General features: G+C 43.1%; 2 protein-coding genes across 3 annotated transcripts; one reads left to right on the top strand and one right to left on the bottom strand.

Moving 5' to 3' along the window:
- The first annotated feature begins 380 nt into the window (after nt 1–380).
- LOC129862018 (cytosolic carboxypeptidase 2-like) lies at nt 381–22,086 on the top strand. 2 transcript variants are annotated; one of them, XM_055933303.1, is made up of 22 exons: nt 381–490; nt 1,308–1,426; nt 1,556–1,711; nt 2,004–2,186; nt 2,438–2,545; nt 2,797–2,944; nt 3,154–3,286; nt 3,440–3,619; nt 4,316–4,554; nt 5,674–5,901; nt 6,885–7,044; nt 7,366–7,492; nt 7,724–7,824; nt 7,937–8,104; nt 8,215–8,298; nt 8,443–8,493; nt 10,283–10,876; nt 11,131–11,280; nt 11,489–11,543; nt 14,277–14,435; nt 14,698–14,827; nt 21,383–22,086. In XM_055933303.1, exons 2-17 carry the CDS (start codon nt 1,396–1,398, stop codon nt 10,394–10,396), a joined length of 2,211 nt encoding a protein of 736 aa, XP_055789278.1. In that variant the 5' UTR covers nt 381–490; nt 1,308–1,395; the 3' UTR covers nt 10,397–10,876; nt 11,131–11,280; nt 11,489–11,543; nt 14,277–14,435; nt 14,698–14,827; nt 21,383–22,086. The 2 variants fall into 2 exon arrangements, with proteins under 2 accessions (XP_055789278.1, XP_055789279.1); XM_055933304.1 differs by having other exon boundaries at nt 11,489–11,569.
- Nucleotides 22,087–23,221: 1,135 nt separating this feature from the next.
- LOC129861766 (parathyroid hormone-related protein-like) lies at nt 23,222–26,522 on the bottom strand. The gene is made up of 2 exons (XM_055932919.1): nt 26,365–26,522; nt 23,222–24,687 (listed from the first exon to the last, which is right to left on the bottom strand). The coding sequence occupies exons 1-2, from the start codon at nt 26,520–26,522 to the stop codon at nt 24,234–24,236; spliced, it is 612 nt and encodes a 203-aa protein (XP_055788894.1). The 3' UTR covers nt 23,222–24,233.
- Between the last annotated feature and the right edge of the window lie 984 nt (nt 26,523–27,506).

The raw sequence follows: 27,506 nt of genomic DNA, 5'->3' as shown, positions 1-27,506 counted from the left end.
CAAGACATGTTTTACATGAGATGACACCCAACACCTTCTTAAATAAGAAGCATAAATAATGAATTGTCAACAACCATAAATAATATTTGAATTTAACAGAATGCTTTTCTTCACATATTAGTTTAAAAAAGTTTGGTGCGCTAATGCAGGAGGATTTTCGGTGCGGGGTTCGATACATTTTTAATGAGGCTATCAATGCATTTGTATACATTAACAACAATTAGATACTTGGTGTTTTATGTAACATACTGATTGGTATACTTGTGATATATGTGATACAGTGTAGCCGTTCGTCCTAAGAAAATATTGTATATTTCAACTAACAAGTAGAAGAATGTGGGGGATTTCGCGCCACGTTAGTTGTCACGGTGACCGTGTACAGTAAACCGTGCATTTTCCGCTCTGCTGTCTTCACCTGAAACAACACGCTGCCGATGATGCTGTTGCAGGCGACAAGCTTGAGTGAGACATGATGCTTTTCCACTATGCGGTAGGTAGCGAATGCACTCACTTAATAATTGCATAGGAAGTATATTGATAACTAGCTATTGTAGTTTTACCTAAACCAAACAGTAACAAAGACGTTAACTAGCTAGCCTAGCTAACGTTAACGTGCCACTGACTGGTGTGTGTTGTGTTTTGTTCTTTCACAGGTGACAATGTGTGTGAGCTGATCAAATTAAATGTGTCACATACACGTATTTAGAAGATGTTTTTGCGGGTGTAGCGAAATGCTTGTGTTCCTGATGTTGACCAAATCCTGACCTGAATGAATAAAACGTCAGCATTATATTTGCAATCTTGAATTTTTGGCTAAACCAATTAAACCTAGTTATCACGAAATTAATGCATTTTAACGTTACCTGTTGTTTTTTAGTTTTTGGGGGGATTTAATACACGTTTTTGTTGTAGACGTTTATTTTTGCTTAATTCATTAGTCAATGAAACCAAACCACGATGGGTGATGATGTCACAGGAAAACGTCTGTCAGTTTCTAATTAATTTAGCTGGCCTCTGACTTTCTGGAGAGTGTGTCTCATCTTTTTGAATGTACAACGCTGCTAAATGAGATCAGGCCAGCGAGTTTTAAGTGACGGGGTGAATTTCTGTGCAGTCAGATTGAATTACAGTCTGGTTGACTGGCTGCAGCATTCCAAGGAGAGGTATTTTGGAAATCTGCCCTCAAACCACTATGGAAATGGATATTGCAACTGTAAAAGTGTGTTCTGCTGGGTTTACCTGACTCATGTTTATTATGCTTTTTAGAAGCAGACTTCACAATCATAACCTATGTGTGACTATTTCAGAGAACTATATTCATGATACCAACAGTTCCTTGTGCAACAATACAAAGACACAGACGTAGAAACCGTTCTAAAAAGACATGCTTCTACGATGTATCCTCTCTACAACAGACAATATGAGGGTTCGTATGATCTTGACACTGAGATTATGGAATGAGATTCATGCATGTTTATGAAAGCTTGCAGTCTCGGTGAGAGAGATTACCCTGATGTACATTCAAAATTAGATCAATTATCCTGCCGTTCCACAGGATTTACAGGGGATGACAATGAGATGAGGGACAACATTCATAGAAGAACATGTCACAGCTCTTTCAGCTACTCATCTTTTGATGATGAAGAGGAGTTGAAGGATAAAGAACAGGTGAAGGCACCTGCGGAGGAGGAGTGTTCCCACAAGAGTGAAGGTAAGATAGAATCCAAGTACAGGAAGGCACAGAGCACCAACCATAGCTTGGTTGTTCGTTTTCACTGTCAAAGGTAAAGCTGTAAGACATGTTTAAGTCTATTGTATCATTAAAGTTTCAAAGAACAATGAAATCACTGAATTAACTACATGGTTTGGAAATTAGTTAAACTAACTAACTTTCACCAAACCAATGGAACTTGTAGTTAAACTAGTAGTGAAGCGACAGGTATTGTAACTGCTTCCCAAACTGCTCACCATATTGGCTAAAACCCAAACTTCTTCCCACACAGATGTGTCACGTGTTTCTCCACTACCCAGAACCACCCAGGTGGTATTTGAGATCCAGTCGGGAAGGGCTGTGCCTCGCCTCAGGGAGCCCCGACACCTGTACGGTGTGTCTGGACATGTGTCCCAAACATTGCCACGCTGGCCCCACGAGTGGGAGGTCATCCCGGGGGAAATTCAGCATATTGGTGAGAATACTACAGACTAAAGAGAAATGGGAGGTGTCAAGAGATGTATAATCATTTAGAGGAAAGCTAGACTTTAGACCACATTCAATATCACACGACAAGAGCACTTCATGTACTGAAAAGAGATTCAGGAAAAGCTCTCTCAATCTTAGATCCAAAGAGCACCTTTTTTATTTATATATTTTTTTACAAGCAAAGCAACACTCTGTATTTTGTCTTCTCTTTTCTCTGTGTGTTTTGTCTGTTGTCAGAGTGGGCTCCTCCCTTCCCAGAGCCGCTGTGTGCTCAGATGAACACCAGCGAGTGGCTGAGACCAGAGTCTGAAGAGGAAGGCGCCGTTGTGTATGACACACAGAGAGGTAAACTCAAATAACATGTCCACTCTGTCAATCACTGAGCTCTACCACAGACCTGCCTGTGTCCAAATAGAAGGCTGTTTGTTTTGTTTGGAGTGCCAGATGGGGGGGGGGGACTATTCCACTGATTCAGTTGCTCCAGTCAAGAAAAATCAAGTGCACATGGATAGTAACAAATGCTGTTTGCACCCAGTTCTGCTCATCCCCAGGACACTTCATGTGTCTCTTTGTTTTAAATGTCCATGTCTGTGCAGATAAAGATAACTACTTCCTGGGTTCTCGTGTGGGGGGCCGTCGCTCCTCCCTGACCGCTGCTGCTGTGTCTCTCTCTGGCCCTGATGACATCACTCTGCTGTTCGAGGGACGCTTCGAGAGTGGCAACCTGCTGAAAGCAACAAGGGTGTGAGTACAGAGCATCCATAAGTATTGTAAACCCTCTCACACTGTCATTCAAAGTTATGAGTGAATGAATGTTCACTCCCCAACAACTTATTTTCTGTGTTGTGTGATTCGAATTTCAATCCTCGCATGTTGTCACACATCCTAGTTATGAGTGAATGAATGTCCCCAGTCATTTTCATTCTGTATAATCTTATTTAATTTCATTCCAGTGGTGAATTTGATTATGAGCTCTCGCTGCGGACGGACCTGTACACAGAGAAGCACACTCAGTGGTTCTACTTCCGGGTGAGGAACACGAGGGCGGGGGTTCGTTACCGCTTCACCATCACCAACCTGCTGAAGGTAGGTAGTTATTACCATTTTTACTGGGACTCTTTTCCCTCACGTCTGTTCTCTTCTCTTTTTCTCAAGTAAAGTATTTTACAACATGTTCATATGACACACAGTAGCTTAACATCCAATAAATAATAATAATGAATAGATGTTGATTTGAAGGTGACCAGTCTGTATGAAGAGGGGCAGCTGCCTCTGCTCTACTCTGAAGAGGAGGCCCGGATCCAGGGGGTGGGCTGGCACCGCGTGGGCCAACAGGTGTCCTACCAACGTAACGGACGGCAGCACGCCAACCAGCCCTGCTACTCCCTCTCCTGGACCTTTTGCTTCCCTTATGACCAGGTAAAGGGCAAGAACCGCAGTGCTTAACTCTTATCCTCTTGTCTTGTGTAAATCAATGAAACGGTGCTTGGAGCCAACAATCGATCACATCATTCAATGAAAAGGGCCAGCACTGACTTTAATCCTTTGTCCACATTCTGATTGTACCTACAGTTTCATAAATATGTCTCATATCTGTCCACTGTGTCCGCATTGAGAATAGATTTCCTGGTCCGTCCCTGTATGCAAATTATTTGACAAGTATTATTTCAAAATAATATGAATGTATTTATTTACATTTTAATATATTGATGCCATAAGTCAATAGTGGCACCTGTCAATGATTTTAGAAGGAGGGATAATAACTATTTAAAGGGTGTGTCCAGATCTGTTTACACTTGTAAGATATCCAGACATAATGCCTGTCTGACTACCTCCGGAGGTGGTCAGGAAGATCTGATCACAATCAGATCACAATGCATCTTTTAATCGTCTACACGTGTCTAAAAATGTGGGCACAATCAGAATGTGGACAAGATCAGAACAAAAGACGCATGTTAGAATCAGGTATAAATGGTGCTTTTGTTGTCATTTTCTTTGGCTTATTTAAGCAACATGTTACAATATATCAATATCAATATATATGATACTTTTCTTCAAATACACAATATTGTATTTACAATACAGTGAAGTTGTTATTATTGTTGTCTTGATCAGGACACCTGTTACCTGGCCCACTGCTTCCCCTACACCTACTCCAACCTGTGGGCTCACCTGTCCGAGATCGAGCGGGACCCCCACCGCTCGCGGTTCTGTAAGGTGCGGACTCTGTGCCGGTCGCTGGCAGGTAACCTGGTTCCGGTGCTGACGGTGACCAACCCATCCTACCGTGGGGACAGGATTCACAAGCCTGCTGTGGTTCTGACCGCCCGGATACACCCCGGGGAGACCAACAGGTAGAGACCAACAGGTAGAGACCAACGGGTAGAGACCAATGGGTAGAGACCAATGGGTAGAGACCAACGGGTAGAGACCAACGGGTAGAGACCCAACGGGTAGAGACCAACGGGTAGAGAACAATGGGTAGAGACCAACAGGAAGAGACCAACGGGTAGAGACCAAAGGGTAGAGACCCAACGGGTAGAGACCAACAGGTAGAGACCAACAGGTAGAGACCAACGGGTAGAGACCCAACGGGTAGAGACCAACGGGTAGAGACCAACGGGTAGAGACCAACGGGTAGAGACCCAACTGGTAGAGACCAACAGGTAGAGACCTACGGGTAGAGACCAACGGGTAGAGACCCAACGGGTAGAGACCAACGGTTAGAGACCAACGGGTAGAGACCAACGGGTAGAGACCAACGGGTAGAGACCAACGGGTAGAGACCAACGGGTAGATACCAACGGGTAGAGACCAACGGGTAGAGACCAACGGGTAGAGACCCAACGGGTAGAGACCAACGGGTAGAGACCAACGGGTAGAGACCAACGGGTAGAGACCAACGGGTAGAGACCCAACGGGTAGAGACCCAACGGGTAGAGACCAATGGGTAGAGACCCAACGGGTAGAGACCCAACGGGTAGAGACCAACGGGTAGAGACCAACGGGTAGAGACCCAACGGGTAGAGACCAAAGGGTAGAGACCCAACGGGTAGAGACCAACGGGTAGAGACCCAATGGGCAGAGACCCAACGGGTAGAGACCCAACGGGTAGAGACTAACGGGTAGAGACCCAACGGGTAGAGACCAACGGGTAGAGACCCAACGGGTATTGACCCTGAGGTCCAGAGCCTGCTGGTTTTCTGTTCTACCTGATAATTAATTGCACCCACCTGGTGTTCCAGGTCTAAATCAGTCCCTGATTAGAAGGGAACAATGAAAATGCAGTGGAACTAGCTTCCAGGTCCAGAGTTGAGGTCTCTGTAAAGTGCACTGCTTTTGACCAAATTCAGATTCCTGATTTCTTTATCGCCACACAATCTAAGTTAAGTGTTATTTTCATTCCGTAAAGCATGGTAGGATAACTCTGATAGAGTGCCATACTATACATCAAATATACAACTGACCAACAGCTCCTGGGTGATGAGGGGTATCCTGAACTTCCTGCTGGGAGATTCTCCAGACGCGGCGCTGCTTCGAGATGCCTTCGTCTTCAAGCTGGTGCCCATGCTGAACCCGGACGGGGTTATAGTAGGTAACTACCGCTGCTCGCTGACCGGACGTGACCTCAACCGCAACTACAAGTCCATCCTCAGAGACTCCTTCCCTACCGTGTGGGCCACACACACCATGGTCCAGAGGTACCAATCAATCAGTTAACCAATCAATCAGTTAACCAATCAGTCAGTTAACCAATCAGTCAGTTAACCAATCAGTCAGTTAACCAATCAACCAATCTATCAGTTAACCAATCAATCAGTTAACCAATCAATCAGTTAACCAATCAGTCAGTTAACCAATCAACCAATCTATCCATAAATCAGTTAACCAATCAGTCAGTTAACCAATCAGTCAGTTAACCAATCAGTCAGTTAATAAATAACTTAACTCCTTCCCTACCGTGTGGGCCACACACACCATGGTCCAGAGGTACCAATCAATCAGTTAACCAATCAGTCAGTTAACCAATCAGTCAGTTATCCAATCAGTCAGTTAACCAATCAGTCAGTTATCCAATCAGTCAGTTAACCAATCAGTCAGTTAACCAATCAGTCAGTTATCCAATCAGTCAGTTAACCAATCAGTCAGGTAACCAATCAGTCAGTTATCCAATCAGTCAGTTAACCAATCAGTCAGTTAACCAATCAGTCAGTTATCCAATCAGTCAGTTAACCAATCAGTCAGTTAACCAATCAGTCAGTTATCCAATCAGTCAGTTAACCAATCAGTCAGTTAACCAATCAGTCAGTTATCCAATCAGTCAGTTAACCAATCAGTCAGTTATCCAATCAGTCAGTTATCCAATCAGTCAGTTATCCAATCAGTCAGTTAACCAATCAGTCAGTTAACCAATCAGTCAGTTATCCAATCAGTCAGTTAACCAATCAACCAATCTATCCATAAATCAGTTAACCAATCAGTCAGTTAACCAATCAGTCAGTTAACCAATCAGTCAGTTATCCAATCAGTCAGTTAACCAATCAGTCAGTTATCCAATCAGTCAGTTATCCAATCAGTCAGTTAACCAATCAGTCAGTTAACCAATCAGTCAGTTAACCAATCAGTCAGTTAACCAATCAGTCAGACAATTTGACCAGACAATAATACCACATATGTTCTCCAGACTGTGTGAGGAGCGTAAGGTGCTGCTGTACTGTGATCTCCATGGACACAGCCGTAAACACAACGTCTTCACCTACGGCTGTGAGAACCCCCGGCCCGCTGACAGACACCCTCACCAACGAGTCTTCCCTCTGATGCTCAGCAAGAACTGCCCTGACATGGTTCATTACTCTTCCTCACTCATTGTTTTAGTCAAGATGAGGTTCCGTATCCACTAAGTGTCTCAGAGTAGGAGTGCTGATCTAGGATCAGGTACCCAAATGTCCATGTCATCTTATTCATTCTGATCTAAAAGGCTAATCTGATCCTAGAGATGCACTCCTACGCTGAGACACTTTAGGAATACAGCCCCAGTTCAGATGAAATGGCTGAGATAAGATCACACAGTTTAAACAGAATTTAGCTTGATCTGAACTGCCTAGGTCTTTCTCATGTTGGCTGTTGGGGTTTTCCAAGATTCAGCTAATCTTGTGTGTCCTCAGTTCTCGTTTGGGAGCTGTAAGTTCAAGGTAGAGCGCAGTAAGGAGGGAACAGGTAGAGTGGCTCTGTGGAGGCTGGGGGTCCTCAACTCCTTCACCCTGGAGACATCGTTCTGTGGCTCCAACATCGGTAAGGATATCCACATCGCTGCATCTTTACCATGTCTCTCTAGCAGAAGAGACAGAGACAGTGGAGCTAGATTTTTCTACCAAACGTTAGTTACATGAATGGAAAGGAAACATTTGATAGAAGTATTATAAATAAAATACTTTACTTGATTCAGAGTGAACTGCACACGTGTCAGGGTTTACAAGTCAGATTCAGTCAGACCAAAGATGTTCACTTTTGGTTTGATTCCAGGTAAGAGGAAAGGGACCCATTTCAGCACTCAGGACCTAGAGATGTTGGGGGCTCAGTTCTGTGACACACTACTGGACTACTGTGACCCGGACCGGACAAAGGTGGGACCAGAACCGGACACAACTGTCTCTAGTCCTGGCGATATCTGCTTGTCCACAGTGTAAGCACAGTAGCTATACTGAAACAGATCACACTGGTGTGTTGTTTCTGCAGTACAGCGCGTGTTTGAGAGAGCTACAGGAGATCATGAGACAGGAGGCAGGTCTGCCAATAGACAACGAGCCTACAGATACCTCACTGACCGACCACGAGGCCAGCACCAGTGGATCCAACAGCTCCCAGACGGACGGACCTCCTGCTCACCTCCAGGCCTTCAACAAGGTAGTAACAGTAGTATTACTGTCTCGCTAACAAAACCTTTTTGTATCTGGGTAGGAGTTTCGAGGTGACTAATAACCCACCGGTCTGTCTGTATTCTCTCTATAACACAGATGACGTCCCGTAAGAAGCTGAAGTCCAAGAAGGAGAGGAACAAATCTCCCCTGGTCAGAGCCAGGGAGAGTGAGGAAAAGGGGGTGAGTATCATCATTGGGATGTTTGTGGCATTCTCTCTCTCAATATGGACTACACTGTCAGATTTGTCCTTTAGAAGTACGGATCAGTTTCCTTTGTTAGTTCATCTTAGTAAGCTTGATTTTTGCTATCCTTTTACCTTACAGGATAATGGTGTCAAAAAGACGTTGAAGAAAAGCAAATATGTATTGAAGCCTGTAAGTCCCATGCTTTAAACATCATATGCAATGAAAATGAAGAGGAACTCCCAAGTATAGTGCGTTTGGAAAGTATTCACACTCCTTCTAAAATGTCCTCATCAATCTACACACAATACCCCATAATGACATCACAATACCCCATAATGACATCACAATACCCCATAATAACATCACAATACCCCATAATGACAAAGTGAAAACAGGTTTCACTTTGTCATTTTTGCACATTTATTACAAATAAAAAACAGAAATACCTTATTTACCTAAGTATTCAGACCCTTTGCTATGAGACCTGAAATTGAGCTCAGGTGCATCCTGTTTCCATTGATCATCCTTGAGATGTTTCTACAACTGAATTAGAGTCCACCTGTGGTAAATTCAATTGATTGGACATGATTTAGAAAGGCACACACCTGTCTATATAAGGTCCCTCAGTTGACAGTGCATGTCAGAGCAAAAACCAAACCATTAGGTTGAAGAAATTGTCCATAGAGCTCTGAGACAGGATTGTGTCGAGGCACAGATCTGGGGAAGGGTACCAAAAAATGTCTGCAGCATCAGGCCTTTATGTTAGAGTGGCCAGACAGAAAGCCACTCCTCAGTAAAAGGCACATGACAGCCCGCTTGGTTTGAAACAAGATTCTCTGGTCTGATGAGATCAAGATTGAACTCTTTGACCTGAATGCCAAGCGTCACGTCTGGAGAAAACCTTGCACAATCCCTACGGTGAAGCATGTCGGTGGCAGCATCATGCTGTGGGGATATTTTTCAGAGGCAGGGGATGGAAGTCTAGTCAGGATTGAGGGAAAGATGAACGGAGCAAAGTACAGAGAGATCCTTGATGAAAACCTGCTCCAGAGCGCTGAAGACCTCAGACCGGGACGAAGGTTCACCTTCCAGCAGGAACCCGATCCAACATCTCTGGAGAGACCTGAAAATAGCTGTACAGCGACTCTTCCCATCCAACCTGACAGAGCTTGAGAGGATCTGCAGAGAATAATGGGAGAAACTCCCCAAATACAGGTGTGCCAAGCTTGTAGTGTCATACCCAAGAAGACTCGAGGCTGTAATCGCTGCCAAATGGGGTTCAACAAAGTACTGATTAAAGGTCTGAATACTTGTAAATGTGATATTTCAGTTTTGTATATTATGTTTTGCAAAAAAAATAAAAAAAACTTTTTTTTTGCTTTGTCTTTATGGGGTGTTGTGTGTTGATTGATCAGGGGAAAAAACAATTGAATCAATTTTAGAATAAGGCTGTAACGTTAATTTTTTTTGGAAAAAGTCAAGGGGTTTGAATACTTCTGAATGCACTGTACATATTGATAAATGTGCACACCTGAACATGTGAATAGCATGGATGGAAAATGTTAGGACAAAGGCCATAATCAGCTAACCACTTGGGGCCATTAGCACCTGTTAGTGTGACTGACATGGAGCTAGCAAATCCTTCTCTGCCAGCCTACCCTGACCCTTACCCTGACTCTGATCCTTACCCTGACCCTGACCCTGCTCACCAATCTGATGAAAAGGAAAGCATGTCAGGTGAAACAGGAGCTGGTGGATTGATGTACGAGAGAGATTGATGTACGAGTGGACACATGTACGAGGGAGGGCTACGCTCCCTCGTACATGTGTGGTGTCTCCACTAAGGTTCTGTTAACATTTTTTGTGCAGTCAAGTTCATCAGAAATGATCTGTTGTATTAGCTACAGCCATTGTGTCAAATGTGTTGTACATCAGTTGTAGAACCTGAGTGTGTATGGGGCCTCTGTTTGTGTTCCAGTTAAAGGCTCCTCCAGCAGTGCCCAGGAGGGAACCTCCAAAATGGAGGGAGAGACAACTGGTCCCCCCTGATCCCAGTCCGCCAGATAAGAAGGCAGTCTATCGTTCCTTCTGAACGGAGAGAAAGACTGTTACACTGGTTATATTTTTCATCATTCTCTTACCCCCCTCAAGTGGTGTAGGAGAATACTGCGTTCCCACATTCACACTCACAACATGATATTCATTTGAATCACTGAATGTCTGTTTTCTCCTGTTGTGCATGTAACTAAGCATTCCTCTTAAGCATGTGTTTATTTCTGCATCCCTCAGTTATTCATTTATCATGATGATACATGTTCAGAGCATGTATCACCGTCCTCCCTGCGTGTTTCCTTCAGGTATCTGTCCTATACCTTGTCTTTGACACCAAGAAGCCGGCCATGACATCGAAGGTAGAACTCTTATGGACAAGTCAAAGCCGACAACACTTTGTTTAACACTACAGTACGTAATTTGAAGGATTGGCTTGTGTTGGTTTCAATTTTACAGTCGGAGTACCTGCAGCACCTGATGGCTGATTATGTGAGGAGCAGGATGCAGCTGACCCTCAATGGTAGAGTAGGTCTTCTCAAGGTCTTCTCAAGGTCTTCTCTTCTGCTCTCTTCTCATCTCTTCTCCTCTCTTCTCTTTTCTCCTCTCCTCTCCTTCTTTTCTCCTGTCTTCTCATCTCTTTTCCTCTCTTCTCTCTTTTCCTCTTCTCTTTGCTTCTCTTCTCTGCCTTCAATACTTCTCTCTGTAACACCACATACCTGCCTCTCATTACTAATCTGTATCCATCCATCCCATCTTGTCCATGTTGCACTGTAGGCTACGACTGGGGTCCTTGCCAGTGCCCCCAGGCCACCCACCTGCCCCACTCACAGCTGCCCCGGGACAACAGAGACGGGGGGCGACTGCCCGGCCTGGCTAACCTGCCTGCAGGAGACAAGTCCATCAGAAGGCTCTCCCCAGTCCAGTGTAAGCAGAGAGTGGTAGATGGAACTGTTACAGCCATAATCAAAATAACTTGAAAGGGACATTGCAATTGAATTCAAAGCGTACCAGTCAAATTGCCATTGTCTGAGACGTTGTTGTCGTTTTTTGGAATTGGCATTTCTGCTCTCTTTGACATACTGTATGTGAAAAGCATTCTATTTATTCTAAATTCTTATCTCTCTCTCAACAGGGAGAGGAACCACATCCTACACCGCCCCATCCAACCTGCAACTCCCATCCAACAGGTAGACACATACAGTATATCACAAAAGTGAGTACACCCCTCACATTTTTGTAAATATTTGAGTATATCTTTTCATGTGACAACACTGAAGAAATGACACTTTGCTACAATGTAAAGTAGTGAGTGTACAGCTTGTATAACAGTGTAAATTTGCTGTCCCCTCAAAATAACTCAACACACAGGCATTAATGTCTAAACCGCTGGCAACAAAAGTGAGTACACCCCTAAGTGAAAATGTCCAAATTGGGCCAAAAGTGTCAATATTTTGTGTGGCCACCATCATTTTCCAGCACTGCATTAACCCTCTTGGGCATGGAGTTCACCAGAGCTTCACAGATTGCCACTGGAGTCCTCTTCCACTCCTCCATGACGATATCACGGAGCTGGTGGATGTTAGAGACCTTGCACTCCTCCACCTTCCATTTGAGGATGCCCCACAGATGCTCAATAGGGTTTAGGTCTGGAGACATGCTTGGACAGTCCATCACCTTTACTTTCAGCTTCTCTAGCAAGGCTGTGGAATTCTAGGTGGTGTGTTTGGTGTCGTTATTGTCTTGGAATACTGCACTGCGGCCCAGTCTCCGAAGGGAGGGGATCATACTTTGCTTCAGTATGTCACAGTACATGTTGTCATTCAAGGTTCCCTCAATGAACTGTAGCTCCCCAGTGACGGCAGCACTCATGCAGCCCCAGACCATGACACTCCCACCACCATGCTTGACTGTAGGCAAGACACACTTGTCTTTGTACTCCTCACCTGGTTGCCGCCACACACCATCTGAACCAAATAAGTTTATCTTGGTCTCATCAGACCACAGGACATGGTTCCAGTAATCCATGTCCTTAGTCTGCTTGTCTTCAGCAAACTGTTTGTGGGCTTTCTTGTGCATCATTTTTAGAAGAGGCTTCCTTCTGGGACGACAGCCATGCAGACCAATTTGATGCAGTATACGGCGTATGGTCTGAGCACTGACAGGCTGACCCCCAACCCCTTCAACCTCTGCAGCAATACTGGCAGCAATCATACGTCTATTTCCCAAAGACAACCTCTGGATATGACGTTGAGCACGTGCACTCAACTTCTTTGGTCGACCATGGCGAGGCCTGTTCTGAGTGGAACCTGTCCAGTTAAACCGCTGTATGGTCTTGGCCACCGTGCTGCAGCTCATTTTCAGAGTCTTGGCAATCTTCTTATAGCCCAGGCCATCTTTATGTAGAGCAACAATTATTTTTTTTCAGATCCTCAGAGAGTTCTTTGCCATGAGGTGCCATGTTAAACTTCCAGTGACCAGTCAGTATGAGGGAGTGTGAGAGCGATGACACCAAATTTAACACACCTGCTCCCCATTCACACCTGAGACCTTGTAACACTAACGAGTCACATGACACCGGGGAGGGAAAATGGCTAATTGGGCCCAATTTGGACATTTTCACTTAGGGGTGTACTCACTTTTGTTGCCAGTGGTTTAGACATTAATGCCTGTGTGTTGAGTTATTTTGAGGGGACAGCAAATTTACACTGTTATACAAGCTGTACACTCACTACTTTACATTGTAGCAAAGTGTAATTTCTTCAGTGTTGTCATATGAAAAGATATACTCAAATATTTACAAAAATGTGAGGGGTGTACTCACTTTTGTGATATACTGTAGTTACCCATTGATATACATAAATATAGATACGTAGATGTACAAATGTTGACGTACCTACAGTAAACATACAATAGTAGACATTATAGATGTGTGTGTGTGTGTGTGTGTGTGTGTGTGTGTGTGTGTGTGTGTGTGTGTGTGTGTGTGTGTGTGTGTGTGTGTGTGTGTGTGTGTGTGTGTGTGTGTGTGTGTGTGTGTGTGTGTGTGTGTAGTCAGGGGAAGTGCAGCATAGCTCAGGGACACCAGTGTAAGTGCCAGCTGTGGTACGGTCTAGGACTGAAGGAGGACAGAGTTGGGAGGACAACAACAGGACTCAGGAAGACCAAGGATATCAGTGACAGCCACTAGAAAATACATGGCCTTTATTCTCCACAGACAGACCTCACACAGTAACCCTAGCTCTACCTGTCCAAGATCACTCATTAAAACGTGCTGTCATTTGTGTGTTGTAATCATGTTTACAAGCTTTATCTGTTGTTGTCTTATTTCATTTCACCCAGTTTAGTATTTCAATTGATTACCTCAAATACTGTAGACAGTCAAATATCCACCAACAGAAGCCTGTTTGATATGTTATTCCTCTCACATTAAGATACTCTTAGAGTACTCTAGTACAATACACTCTCCAAGAGTCAGTAGTACAAAGAGATAAACCTACAGTTGGACAAACACCAGATTGTCCCGATATTCCTAACAAAAACGGCTAACACAACAAAGGCTGTTATCCGTACACACATTGTCACACAAGATAAAACATAGATGGCGGTTGTCCAAGGTGAGTGAAGAGTTAGAAGGTACAGGTACATTACAGGAGGCTGAGGATGAAACAAACTGCCATTTATTAACAGAGCTGTACACATTTCATTAACAGTATATTCACTACCATGTGACATACAGGATTGTGGTCAATTCCATTTCAATTGAGGAAATAAGCATGAAAATCTGATTCCAATTCTCCCTTTGTTTTTCACTTAATTTTACTTCCTGAATATTTCCTAAAATAAAATTGAATTGATCCCAACCCTGGTGACATGCCAAACCATTTTACCTTAGGATGGATGTATTGAATCTCTGTTCATAGATTCCCTCCACTGCCTCCGGTTCCTGTAAGGGAGTTTGTCTCTGAGCCCGAGGAGCTACCCAGCATGTCAGCAGGGATGGAATGGCTGTTACTGTGACCACCCTGCCCCATATTCACCCACCTGGGGACCGACTCAGACTCAGGAGCCTGTTTCCAAAGGTGAGTGGCATTTCATTAGCCTGATCCCAGATCTGTTTGTGTTCCAAAAGTAACTTCAGCATACAAAACAACTGATTCAAACGAAAAGTTGATTGATTAATCAAATGATTGTAATGAAATTCCAATCAAATTCCCGTCTGAACACAACGGAATTTTTATTCCGGTTTACAATATATAAATAGTCAGTACAGAATACTGTTAGTGCCTGACAATAAAACAAGTTTAACATTAAAATGTTACCCCCTTTTTATCCTATATACAGCACATGTCATTCTGATCCGTCAAGAATGAAACACAAAAATAAGAAGCTGAAAGTAACTGAAGAAATTAAAAGAAACAGATCGGTGCATCATCAACACAACAAGACCACATCAGGAACCTCACCGATGAATGTGAGCTAATGTACTGCATTGCAATGTAATACTATGTACTGTATCAATATTCATATTCAGACCGTATTAAGTTATTTTAAGTGTTAAAAACATCACACAATAATTACAGTTGAAGTCGGAAGTTTACATACACTTAGGTTGGAGTCATTAAAACTAGTTTTTCAACCACTCCACACATTTCTTGTTAACAAACTATAGTTTTGGCAAGTCGGTTAGGACATCTACTTTGTGCATGACACAAGTAATCTTTTCAACAATTGTTTACAGACAAATTATTTCACTTATAATTCACTGTATCACAATTCCAGTGGGTCAGAAGTTTACATACACTAAGTTGACTGTGCCTTTAAACAGCTTGGAAAATTCCAGAAAATGATGTCATGGCTTTAGAAGCTTCTGATAGGCTAATTGACATAATTTGAGTCAATTGGAGGTGTACCTGTGGATGTATTTCAAGGCCTATCTTCAAACTCAGTGCTTCTGCTTGACATCATGGGAAAATCAAAAGAAATCAGCCAAGACCTCAGAAATAAATTGTAGATCTCCACAAGTCTGGTTCATCCATGGGAGCAATTTCCAAACTCCTGAAGGTACCACGTTCATCTGTACAAACAATAGTACGCAAGTATAAACACCATGGGACCACGCAGCCATCATACCGCTCAGGAAGGAGACGCGTTCTGCCTCCTAGAGATGAATGTACTTTGGTGCGAAAAGTGCAAATCAATCCCAGAACAACAGCAAAGGACCTTGTGAAGATGCTGGAGGATACAGGTACAAAAGTATCTATATCCACAGTAAAACGAGTCTTATATCGACATAACCTGAAAGGCCGCTCAGCAAGGAAGAAGCCACTGCTTCTAAACCGCCATAAAAAAAGCCAGACTACGGTTTACATCTGCACATGGGGACAAAGATTGTACTTTTTGGAGAAATGTCCTCTGGTCGGATGAAACAAAAATGGAACTCTTTGGCCATAATGACCATTGTTGTGTTTGGAGGTAAAAGGGGGAGGCTCGCAAGCCGAAGAACACCATCCCAACCGTGAAGCACGGGGGTGGCAGCATCATGTTGTGAGGGTGCTTTGCACTTCACAAAATAGATGGCATCATGAGGTAGGGAAATTATGTTGATATATTGAAGAAACATCTCAAGACATCAGTCAGGAAGTTAAAGCCTGGTAGCAAATGGGTCTTCCAAGTGGACAATGACCCCAAGCATACTTCCAAAGTTGTGGCAAAATGGCTTAAGGACAACAAAGTCATGGTATTGGATTGGCCATCACAAAGCCCTGACCTCAATCCCATAGAAAATTTGTGGGCAGAACTGAAAAAGCGTGTGCGAGCAAGGAGGCCTACAAACCTGACTCAGTTACACCAGCTCTATCAAGAGGAATGGGCCAAAATCCACCCAATTTATTGTGGGAAGCTTGTGGAAGGCTACCCAAAACATTTTACACAAGTTTAACAATTTAAAGGCAATGCTACCAAATACTAATTGAGTGTATGTAAACTTCTGACCCACTGGGAATGTGATGAAAGAAATAAAAGCTGAAATAAATCATTCTCTCTACTATTATTCTGACATTTCACATTCTTAAAATAAAGTGGTGATCCTAACTGACCTAAGACAGGACATTTTTATTAGGATTAAATGTCAGGAATTGTGAAAAAAGGAGTTTAAATGTATTTGGCTAAGGTGTATGTAAACTTAAACTGTATATGACGCCAAGTTTTCTTATTGATCAATTGTTATTACTGGACTACGATATAAAGCTTATGATAGGATTTTTACATACAGTGAAGTAGAAACATACTGTAGACGCAAAAATCTTCTCCGTTGTCCACAAAAAAGCACTAAATTCACAAGAGTAGAAAGAAAGGTTTGTAACAAGATTCCCCTTCCCCTAAATAGCAGCCAGGCTGTTGTCTATTCTCTTGTGACATATGATACATAAATATACCATACATTCTTTGAGTAGCTGGCCAGCACACACACAATATTTATTTAAAGAATATTCCACTGCTTGGTCTATCATTTATTTACCAGGTAAGTTGACTGAAAACACATTCTCATTTACAGCAACGACCTGGGGAATAGTTACAGGGGAGAGGAGGGGGATGAATGAGCAAATTGTAAGCTGGGGATGATTAGGTGACCATGATGGTATGAGGGACAGCTTGGGAATTTAGCCAGGACACCAGGGTTAACACCTCTACCCTTACGATATGTGCCATGGGATCTTTAGTGACTACAGAGAGTCAGGACACTCGTTTAACGTCCCCTCCGAAAGACAGCACCCTACACAGGGCAGGGGCACCCTAATCACTGCCCTGGGGCATTGGGATATTTTTTTAGACCTGAGGAAAGAGTGCCTCCTACTGGCTCTCCAACACCTGGGTACCAGTCTGTTTAGAGAACATTCCACTGCTTGGTTTATCCTGGTACCAGTCGGTTTAGAGAACATTCCACTGCTTGGTTTATCCTGGGTACCAGTCTGTTTAGAGAACATTCCACTGCTTGGTTTATCCTGGGTACCAGTCTGTTTAGAGAACATTCCACTGCTTGGTCTATCCTGGGTACCAGTCTGTTTAGAGAACATTCCACTGCTTGGTCTATCCTGGGTACCAGTCGGTTTAGAGAACATTCCACTGCTTGGTTTATCCTGGGTACCAGTCTGTTTAGAGAACATTCCACTGCTTGGTCTATCCTGGGTACCAGTCTGTTTAGAGAACATTCCACTGCTTGGTTTATCCTGGGTACCAGTCTGTTTAGAGAACATTCCACTGCTTGGTTTATCCTGGGTACCAGTCTGTTTAGAGAACATTCCACTGCTTGGTCTATCCTGGGTACCAGTCTGTTTAGAGAACATTCCACTGCTTGGTCTATCCTGGGTGCCAGTCTGTTTAGAGAACATTCCACTGCTTGGTTTATCCTGGGTACCAGTCTGTTTAGAGAACATTCCACTGCTTGGTTTATCCTGGGTACCAGTCTGTTTAGAGAACATTCCACTGCTTGGTCTATCCTGGGTACCAGTCTGTTTAGAGAACATTCCACTGCTTGGTCTATCCTGGGTACCAGTCTGTTTAGAGAACATTCCACTGCTTGGACTATCCTGGGTACCAGTCTGTTTAGAGAACATTCCACTGCTTGGACTATCCTGGGTACCAGTCTGTTCAGAGAACATTCCACTGCTTGGTCTATCCTGGGTACCAGTCTGTTTAGAGAACATTCCACTGCTTGGTTTATCCTGGGTACCAGTCTGTTTAGAGAACATTCCACTGCTTGCTCTATCCTGGGTACCAGCCAGTTTAGAGAACATTCCACTGCTTGGTCTATCCTGGGTGCCAGTCTGTTTAGAGAACATTCCACTGCTTGGTCTATCCTGGGTGCCAGTCTGTTTAGAGAACATTCCACTGCTTGGTCTATCCTGGGTACCAGCCAGTTTAGAGAACATTCCACTGCTTGGTCTATCCTGGGTACCAGTCTGTTTAGAGAACATTCCACTGCTTGGTCTATCCTGGGTACCAGTCAGTTTAGAGAACATTCCACTGCTTGGTCTATCCTGGGTGCCAGTCTGTTTAGAGAACATTCCACTGCTTGGTCTATCCTGGGTACCAGTCTGTTTAGAGAACATTCCACTGCTTGGTCTATCCTGGGTACCAGTCTGTTTAGAGAACATTCCACTGCTTGGTTTATCCTGGGTACCAGTCTGTTTAGAGAACATTCCACTGCTTGGTCTATCCTGGGTACCAGTCTGTTTAGAGAACATTCCACTGCTTGGTTTATCCTGGGTACCAGTCTGTTTAGAGAACATTCCACTGCTTGTTCTATCCTGGGTACCAGTCTGTTTAGAGAACATTCCACTGCTTGGTCTATCCTGGGTACCAGTCTGTTTAGAGAACATTCCACTGCTTGGTCTATCCTGGGTACCAGTCTGTTTAGAGGACATTCCACTGCTTGGTTTATCCTGGGTAACAGTCTGTTTAGAGAACATTCCACTGCTTGGTTTATCCTGGGTATCAGTCAGTTTAGAGAACATTCCACTGCTTGGTCTGTCCTGGGTACCAGTCTGTTTAGAGAACATTCCACTGCTTGGTCTGTCCTGGGTACCAGTCTGTTTAGAGAACATTCCACTGCTTGGTCTATCCTGGGTACCAGTCAGTTTAGAGAACATTCCACTGCTTGGTCTATCCTGGGTATCAGTCTGTTTAGAGAACATTCCACTGCTTGGTCTGTCCTGGGTACCAGTCTGTTTAGAGAACATTCCACTGCTTGGTTTATCCTGCCTCCCGGGTGGCGCAGTGGTCTAGGGCACTGCTTAGCAGTGCTAGCTGCGCCACCAGAGTCTCTGGGTTCGTGCCCAGGCTGGGCTGGGTTCGCGCCCAGGCTCTGTCGCAGCCGGCCGCAACCGGGAGGTCCGTGGGGCGACGCACAATTGGCATAGCGTCGTGAGGGTTTGGCCGGTAGGGATATCCTTGTCTCAGTATGTAACATGTAATAAAATGTATGCACTCTACTGTAAGTCGCTCTGGATAAGAGCGTCTGCTAAATGACTAAAATGTAAATGTATCCTGGGTATCAGTCAGTTTAGAGAACATTCCACTGCTTGGTCTGTCCTGGGTACCAGTCTGTTTAGAGAACATTCCACTGCTTGGTCTGTCCTGGGTACCAGTCTGTTTAGAGAACATTCCACTGCTTGGTTTATCCTGGGTATCAGTCAGTTTAGAGAACATTCCACTGCTTGGTTTATCCTGGGTACCAGTCTGTTTAGAGAACATTCCACTGCTTGGTTTATCCTGGGTACCAGTCTGTTTAGAGAACATTCCACTACTTCCAGCAGCATCTGGTCTCCCCATCTGAAACCTCCAGTATAGTAACTGGCTCACATCTCCATCCCCATCCTCCAGTATAGTAACTGGCTCACATCTCCATCCTCCAGTGTAGTAACTGGCTCACATCTCCATCTCAACCCTCCAATATAGTAACTGGCTCACATCCCCATCCTCCAGTATAGTAACTGGCCCACATCCCCATCCTCCAGTATAGTAACTGGCCCACATCCCTATCCTCCAGTATAGTAACTGGCCACATCCCCATCTCAACCCTCTAGTATAGTAACTGGCCCACATCCCCATCTCAACCCTCCAGTATAGTAACTGGCCCACATCCCCATCCTCCAGTATAGTAACTGGCCCACATCCCCATCCTCCAGTATAGTAACTGGCCCACATCCCTATCCTCCAGTATAGTAACTGGCCACATCCCCATCTCAACCCTCTAGTATAGTAACTGGCCCACATCTCCATCTCAACCCTCCAGTATAGTAACTGGCCCACATCCCCATCCTCCAGTATAGTAACTGGCCACATCCCCATCTCAACCCTCTAGTATAGTAACTGGCCCACATCCCTATCCTCCAGTATAGTAACTGGCCACATCCCCATCTCAACCCTCCAGTATAGTAACTGGCTCACATCCCCATCTCAACCCTCCAGTATAGTAACTGGCCCACATCCCCATCTCAACCCTCTAGTATAGTAACTGGCTCACATCTCCATCTCAACCCTCCAGTATAGTAACTGGCTCACATCTCCATCTCAACCCTCCAGTATAGTAACTGGCTCACATCCCCATCTCAACCCTCCAGTATAGTAACTGGCTCACATCCCCATCCTCCAATATAGTAACTGGCCCACATCTCCATCTCAACCCTCCAGTATAGTAACTGGCTCACATCTCAACCCTCCAGTATAGTAACTGGCTCACATCCCCATCTCAACCCTCCAGTATAGTAACTGGCTCACATCCCCATCTCAACCCTCCAGTATAGTAACTGGCTCACATCCCCATCTCAACCCTCCAGTATAGTAACTGGCTCACATCTCCATCTCAACCCTCCAGTATAGTAACTGGCTCACATCTCAACCCTCCAGTATAGTAACTGGCTCACATCCCCATCCTCCAGTATAGTAACTGGCCCACATCCCCATCTCAACACTTTTTTATGTGTGTTTTTTTTCTGTATTCAAACTGGCAACCCTCAGGTTGCTGGCCCACCAGAATTTTCCAGTCAGACCTGGGATTCGAACCTGCAACCTACCTGACTGCAGGGTGAAGGGGATGAGCAGCAAGGTGAGGAGGTCTGCCAGGGCCATGCTCTCTGACCTCTAACAGCCAGAAGCATACCACTCTGCATCCCAAGCTGGCTTTCCTCTGAAGCTACACAGGGTTGGTCCTGGATGGGAGACCAGATGCTGCTGGAAGTAGTGTTGGTGGGCCAGTAGGAGGCTCTCTTTCCTCCTCGTCTAAAAATATATCCCATGGCAGTGATTGGGGCATTGCCCTGTGTAGGGTGCTGTCTTTTTGGATGGGATGTTAAACGGGTGTCCTGACTCTCTGTGGTCACTGAAGATCCCATGACACTTATTGTAAGAGTACGGGTGTTTACCCCGGTGTCCTGGCTAAATTCCCAATTTGTCCATCATGGCCACCTAATCATCTCCAGCTTCCAAATGGCTCATTCATCCCCCCTCCCCTTTAACTGTTCCACAGGTCGTTGCTGTAAATGAGAAGTTCTTCTCAGTCAAGTTACCTGGTAAAATAAGGGATAAATAACCTACCTGAGTGCATTGTGGAGGGGATGAGCAGCATGCTGAGGAAGTCTGCCAAGGCCATGCGGAGCAGCAGGATATCCAGCTGGTTCTTCCTCTGGGTGTTTTACTTGGCAAAAGGAGAGAACACCATCAGGTTGGCATAGAAACCGATGCCCAGGATCACCCCGCAGCTACAGAAAAGGATCAGGGAGGACATGTTGGGGACAGCCTATTGTGAGATACAGGGAAGGCTTAGTTCATGTTTGGGATAATTCCATTTCACAATGCAAAAGCAGGCCTCTTTTTTGGTGAAGACGAAATACACTTTATGTACTTGGAATATAATTAGCTTGATTTAGGTTTTATAACCACAAATAACTGAAAAAACGGACTAAATCACTATTATTATAGTATTTAAAACTACATTGACGTGTTCTGTTTCTGAAATAATAGTTTGGATGACTCTGTTCTGCTCTTGTGGTGTACTCACCATACTCTGGGTTTATTGAGTGATGTTCATGTGTACCAAGATAAATTGCAGTTCTCCGACATGAGTGAATTCGGCAGCCACTCCGTGAATTTAATTTAGAAGGTCCTCATAATGATGAAAATTGTTTAAGAAAACGGTATTGCGTGTGAGAATAAAAATTTGATTTGATTTGATCCTTGACTCTCTGTTTTAAACTTTGATTGCGGACCATGGAGCAAAGAAAAGCGAACATCACTCACAGGTCAAATTGATTCTGGTCGACTGAGTTTAAAGATACACTCACACAGACGCACACTCCAGTGTTTTGAATTCCACAGAGGTTTATGACTGTATGAATGTATATTTTCAGATTTTTTGTTGTTGACATTGGCAGTTTCTATGGCAATTACTGTAGGCTATTATAGTGGCTGAATGGAAGTGATAAAGTGAGAGGTCTTATAACAAGAAGGGAAACACCTATCACAGACCTTCTCCGACCTTCATTAGAACAAGGATCCTTCCTGTTCTGTTGTGTGTTCTCTCCGTCCTCCCTCCCTCCCTCCCTCCATCCCTCCCTTCCTCCCTCTTCTCTCCCTCCCTTCCTCTTCTCTCCCTCCTCTCTCCCTCCCTCTCTTCCTCCTCCCTCCCTCTCTCCCTCTTCTCTCTCTCTCTTCCTCCTCCCTCCCTCTCTCCCTCTTCTCTCCCTCTCTTCCTCCCTCCCTCGTCTCTCTCTCTCTCTCTCTCTCTCTCTCTCTCTCTCTCAGTGAGTGAGTTATTAATGCCTCTGTCCATTCTTACATAGATTTTTTTCATAGATGTGTAGCTTCAGTCTTCTGACAGAGTCTTTATCAGGACATTCTACTATGTTTATGACTGTCCAGCTAATGGCCTGAACCCAAGGCTCTCAGGACAGGATGTAGCTAGTCTACTAACTCTGCTGCCTGGTACTCCCTCTCTCCTCTCCTCCATTACCAGCAGATCCATGTCTGTGTCCCAAATGGCCCCCTATTTCCTATACAGTGCACTACCTTTGACCAGGGCCCAGCACTATACAAGGAATAGGGTGCCATTTGGGATGCAAGTCCATAATATACAGTCCATTCAGTCAGAGAGAGGCTTTTAAAATACACCACATGGTTCTCTAGTGTGACATGAACAACCTTGTAATGTACCTTGTTCTCACTGAACAGTCAACGAATCCATAGATTCATTTCTCTTTGATAACTCCACGTTCAATGAGAGGGAATAGTAAAATAGAGTATTTGATTGTAGTACATCACATAAAGAGAGAACACAATGTTTTCATGAAGATTTTAATCTTTGCTTTGATTATTATTAATAATTTTTTTAATGATTGTGCTCTCAGTGCAAAGGCTAAACATGACATGAATCTTAACAAGTCTGCAATCATACCAACAGTTTCAACTCTGGCTTATTTTTATAAAAAATGTTTATTTTAAAACTAGAGCGAATTTGATGGACGATCCAATAACTTACTAGTCAATGAGATGATTGGGTAATATTAGAAACCAAGAAGAAAATAAAAATAAAGGGTTTATCAACAAAGGAACATTTTCTTTCTTAATTAAAATCAACCACAAATGAGAACACTTATAACAATGTAACTTAACAAAACATATGGATATCATCATTATATCTAAAGTGCATTTTATGTTATTATAAAATATCAAAAAATCAGCAGCACGGTAATACATTCACAAAATAAATACACAGTTCAAAGGAAATAAATTATGGTAAAAACATTTGTTATGGATCTAATAATACTAACTACAGATAAGAAATTATATATTCACAATATCGACTATCTAAAAAAGCTACCGGGCAGTAAAAAAAAGAATGATCCTCCCTCATTTTGTGAATTTAAATATGTACAGACAATAAATATTTTATGCGTAGCATTTACTGTGTTGCCTATGTTCTACTTTACACATGGACATCTGATTGAAGTTGATTTAAAGGGTATTGGGGAGATACAGTAAATTGCTCCTGAAGGGCACATATCTTACATTGTTATCTAACTAGGGATGAGTTAAAGATGCATTTAACATTGCTGATGATCTCCATATTATTTACCTAATAAATATGTATACAGAAGTTATGTGTTATAATAAAAGTAGCAACATATTACTGTATATCAAGGCACAAGGAAAAAGCAGCAGATTAAAACAATACAAGCGAAGACCAATGGCCATGGTATGGAGAGACCAGTTGTTTCGAGTCTGAGACATTTGGCTGAGTCTCAGTCAGTGATGCTGGAATCTTTGTCAGTCAGAGTCCTTAGCGCAGCGCCACCCAAAGGCTACATCATGAAGTATGTTTGTCACCCAGTGTCTTGTGTCCTCTGTAACTCCTCTCTTTGTGTCGTAAGACTTGTGACTACAGAGCGAGCCCTCCGCCTCCTCTTCTCGCTTTCCTTCCGTCTCCCTCTCTCCCCCTTCACCTTTTTTTTCCTCTTGGTGATTACCTTCAGAGGTTCGTGTTTGTAGGCCACAGATTTGTTGGTCTCCTGCGGGAGGTTGCTCCCCTCCCCTCTCAGCCGGAAGCTCAGGGGGAGGTTCTTGGTCCCTCCAGAGGGTTTGGGGGGGGATAGGGCGCTTCCGCTGAAGGTGCTGTGACACTCATTGGCATTGGTCCTGCTCTGGGGAGCCGGGGCTCGCTCGCTGTCGGACGTGTGGACTTGGTCTAGTAGTTCCTGGATCCAGTGGCGTCTCTTGAACTCATGCAGGGAACGGCCCTTATCGTGCATCAGCTGGGCGTGGCTCACTGACCTCCTCCTGAATGGAGAGGGGAGAAGGAGATTGTTTCAACTGGACTCACTCTCTTTTTAAGAGAGAAAATAATCACAGGTTGGGGACAGTTCCATTTCAATTAAGTCAATTAAATGGAATTGGTCTCTTTGCAATACCCCTTCAGGAGCTCCATAGTGAGCTGAAAATAACTTACTAATTGAGTCTCAGTAGGAGACTGACTCTTTGCAGAGATGGTATTTACAACCCTACCTATCAACCTATCCCTTTCTCTTACAGCTGTCTTGTGTACAGTGGTACCTACCTACTGTACAGTATAGTGACTCTAAACTACCTACTTGTGAGGTGTTGATTGTTGAATGACAGCCAAGGTCATGTTCCAGTAAACCTCAATAGGTGGCAGCATAAACAAGACATGTACAGTGGAAGCTGGGAGCTGGGAGCTGTTCTATGTGAACACTATAACGTAAGAAAAGACCATCCTCTGAGGCATATATTTAAAACTTCTTCGGGATCGTTGTCCCATCCACGTAATGGTTGATCTAACGTAGGCTAATGCAATTAGCATGAGGTTGTAAGTAACAAGAAAATTTCCCAGGACATGGACATATCTGATATTTGCAGAAAAATGTAATTGTTGCTAATCTAACTGCGCTGCAATTTACAGTAGCTATTACAGTGAACGAATACCATGCTAATGTTTGAGGAGAGTGCACAATTTTGAACATGAAAAGTTATTAATAAACAAATTAGGCACATTTGGGCAGTCTTGATACAAAATGTTGAACATAAATGCAATGGTTCATTGGATCAGTCTAAAACTTTGCACATATACTGCTGCCATCTAGTGGCCAAAATCTAAATTGCACCTGGGCTGGAATAATACATTATGGCCTTTCTCTTGCATTTCAAAGATGATGGTACAAAAAACATACCAAAGAACGGTTGTTTTTTTCATGGTATTACATTTTACCAGATCTATTGTGTTGTATTGTCCTACATACATTTCACATTTCCACAAACTTCAAAGTGTTTCCTTTCAAATGGTACCAAGAATATGCATATCCTTGCTTCGGGGCCTGAGCTACAGGCAGTTAGTTAGATTTGGGTATGTCATTTTAGGCGAACATTTAAGAAAAGGGGCAGATCCTGTTAACCGCAAAACATGTAACCCTCTCCACCAATGTCAATCCAAACTTTAATGCAGGGAGTTAGGATTCATGTAGGCGTGAATTCATGAAAACTTTTGTTTTTACATGAAACAACTCAAATACTGTACATGCAGGTCAAATATATAGACAATCATTTAATATATTCCATAAACATATTATATTCCATCAAATATATTCCATCAAATATATATAATTTATTGAATAAAAATATATTTGCTTGTTCCATTTACTTTCAAGTTGTACCACTTAAATCTAGTATATCATTTGATGTTCTTCTGTAACATACAGTGGATCTATTCTTGTCCGTATATCTACACCTCTTTTCTCAAATCAACGAACAATGGATGGAGTAAAGCAGCCCTGTGTTGATCAGACTTACATGCGATTCCAGTGATTTGTTTAAAAAATGTCATTGATTGATCTACCTTTTCTTGTACCATTTAATATTCGAAAAGGACGTAATATGATAATGAATAGACAGTGAAACGGAAAGAATCTACAGTTTATAAACTATTGAAAAACAGAGACTTACATTCTGTTAGTGAGAGCATCGATGGGTCTCCCGTAGAGAGGGACAGAGGAGCACAGCAGGAACACAGCTAGACTCCACTGCTGGAGCATGCCTCTGGAACACAGCATTCTGGAATAGGATGTCTGGAACTCTAGAACACGCAACAGACAATGTTCCATCCTTCATTGTATCGCTATTCACCAGGAACTAAAGTATGTACAGTATCAACTATGTACATAGCATGGTTTATTAAGGTGTTGTAAAATACATAATACCAATCATTTATTTGAAATGGCCCCATGCAAACATGAATTGAAAACAACAATAAAATAATTTAAATGGAACACTTAATGCCCGTTTCATTTGTTGAGTATGATAGGTGTTGAGAAATGATATTTTATGCAGTACTGTAAGTGGTACAGAAAACCCCCTCAGAAGTTTGCAGCTTACCTTACTGCTACTTATCAGGTGGTTTTTACTTGGCAGCATTGAATCTAGTTGCTGACCAACTCAACAACTTTCTGAGCCACCTTTGATTCCCGTGCCCAACATCAATTCTGTCTACTAAACAAGACCACCTGGTAATACTGAAATACCTAGACTAATACTGAAATACCTAGACTAATACTGAAATACCTAGACTAATACTGAAATACCTAGACTAATACTGAAATACCTAGACTAATACTGAAATACCTAGACTAATACTGAAATACCTAGACTAATACTGAAATACCTAGACTAATACTGAAATACCTAGACTAATACTGAAATACCTAGACTAATACTGAAATACCTAGACTAATACTGAAATACCTAGACTAATACTGAAATACCTAGACTAATACTGAAATACCTAGACTAATACTGAAATACCTAGAATAGTACTGAAATACCTAGACTAATACTGAAATACCTAGACTAATACTGAAATACCTAGACTAATACTGAAATACCTAGACTAATACTGAAATACCTAGACTAATACTGAAATACCTAGACTAATACTGAAATACCTAGACTAATACTGAAATACCTAGACTAATACTGAAATACCTAGACTAATACTGAAATACCTAGACTAATACTGAAATACCTAGACTAATACTGAAATACCTAGAATAGTACTGAAATACCTAGACTAATACTGAAATACCTAGACT

The sequence above is a fragment of the Salvelinus fontinalis genome, chromosome 9 (assembly GCF_029448725.1).
Source record: "Salvelinus fontinalis isolate EN_2023a chromosome 9, ASM2944872v1, whole genome shotgun sequence".
NCBI lineage: Eukaryota > Metazoa > Chordata > Actinopteri > Salmoniformes > Salmonidae > Salvelinus > Salvelinus fontinalis.
This window is presented reverse-complemented; position numbering and strand designations above follow the sequence as displayed.

What these genes read in the sequence shown, in the direction of transcription:
- LOC129862018 (XM_055933303.1), top strand. Translation starts at nt 1,396, where the DNA reads ATGTATCCTCTCTACAACAGACAATATGAGG. An exon ending in GCAAGAACTGCCCTGACATG is followed by an intron (nt 7,045 to 7,365) that starts GTTCATTACTCT and finishes GTGTGTCCTCAG; the next exon opens with TTCTCGTTTGGGAGCTGTAA. An exon ending in GCAAATATGTATTGAAGCCT is followed by an intron (nt 8,494 to 10,282) that starts GTAAGTCCCATG and finishes TTTGTGTTCCAG; the next exon opens with TTAAAGGCTCCTCCAGCAGT.
- LOC129861766 (XM_055932919.1), bottom strand. Translation starts at nt 26,522, where the DNA reads ATGGAACATTGTCTGTTGCGTGTTCTAGAGTTCCAGACATCCTATTCC. An exon ending in GATGCTCTCACTAACAGAAT is followed by an intron (nt 24,688 to 26,364) that starts GTAAGTCTCTGT and finishes CTCTCCATTCAG; the next exon opens with GAGGAGGTCAGTGAGCCACG.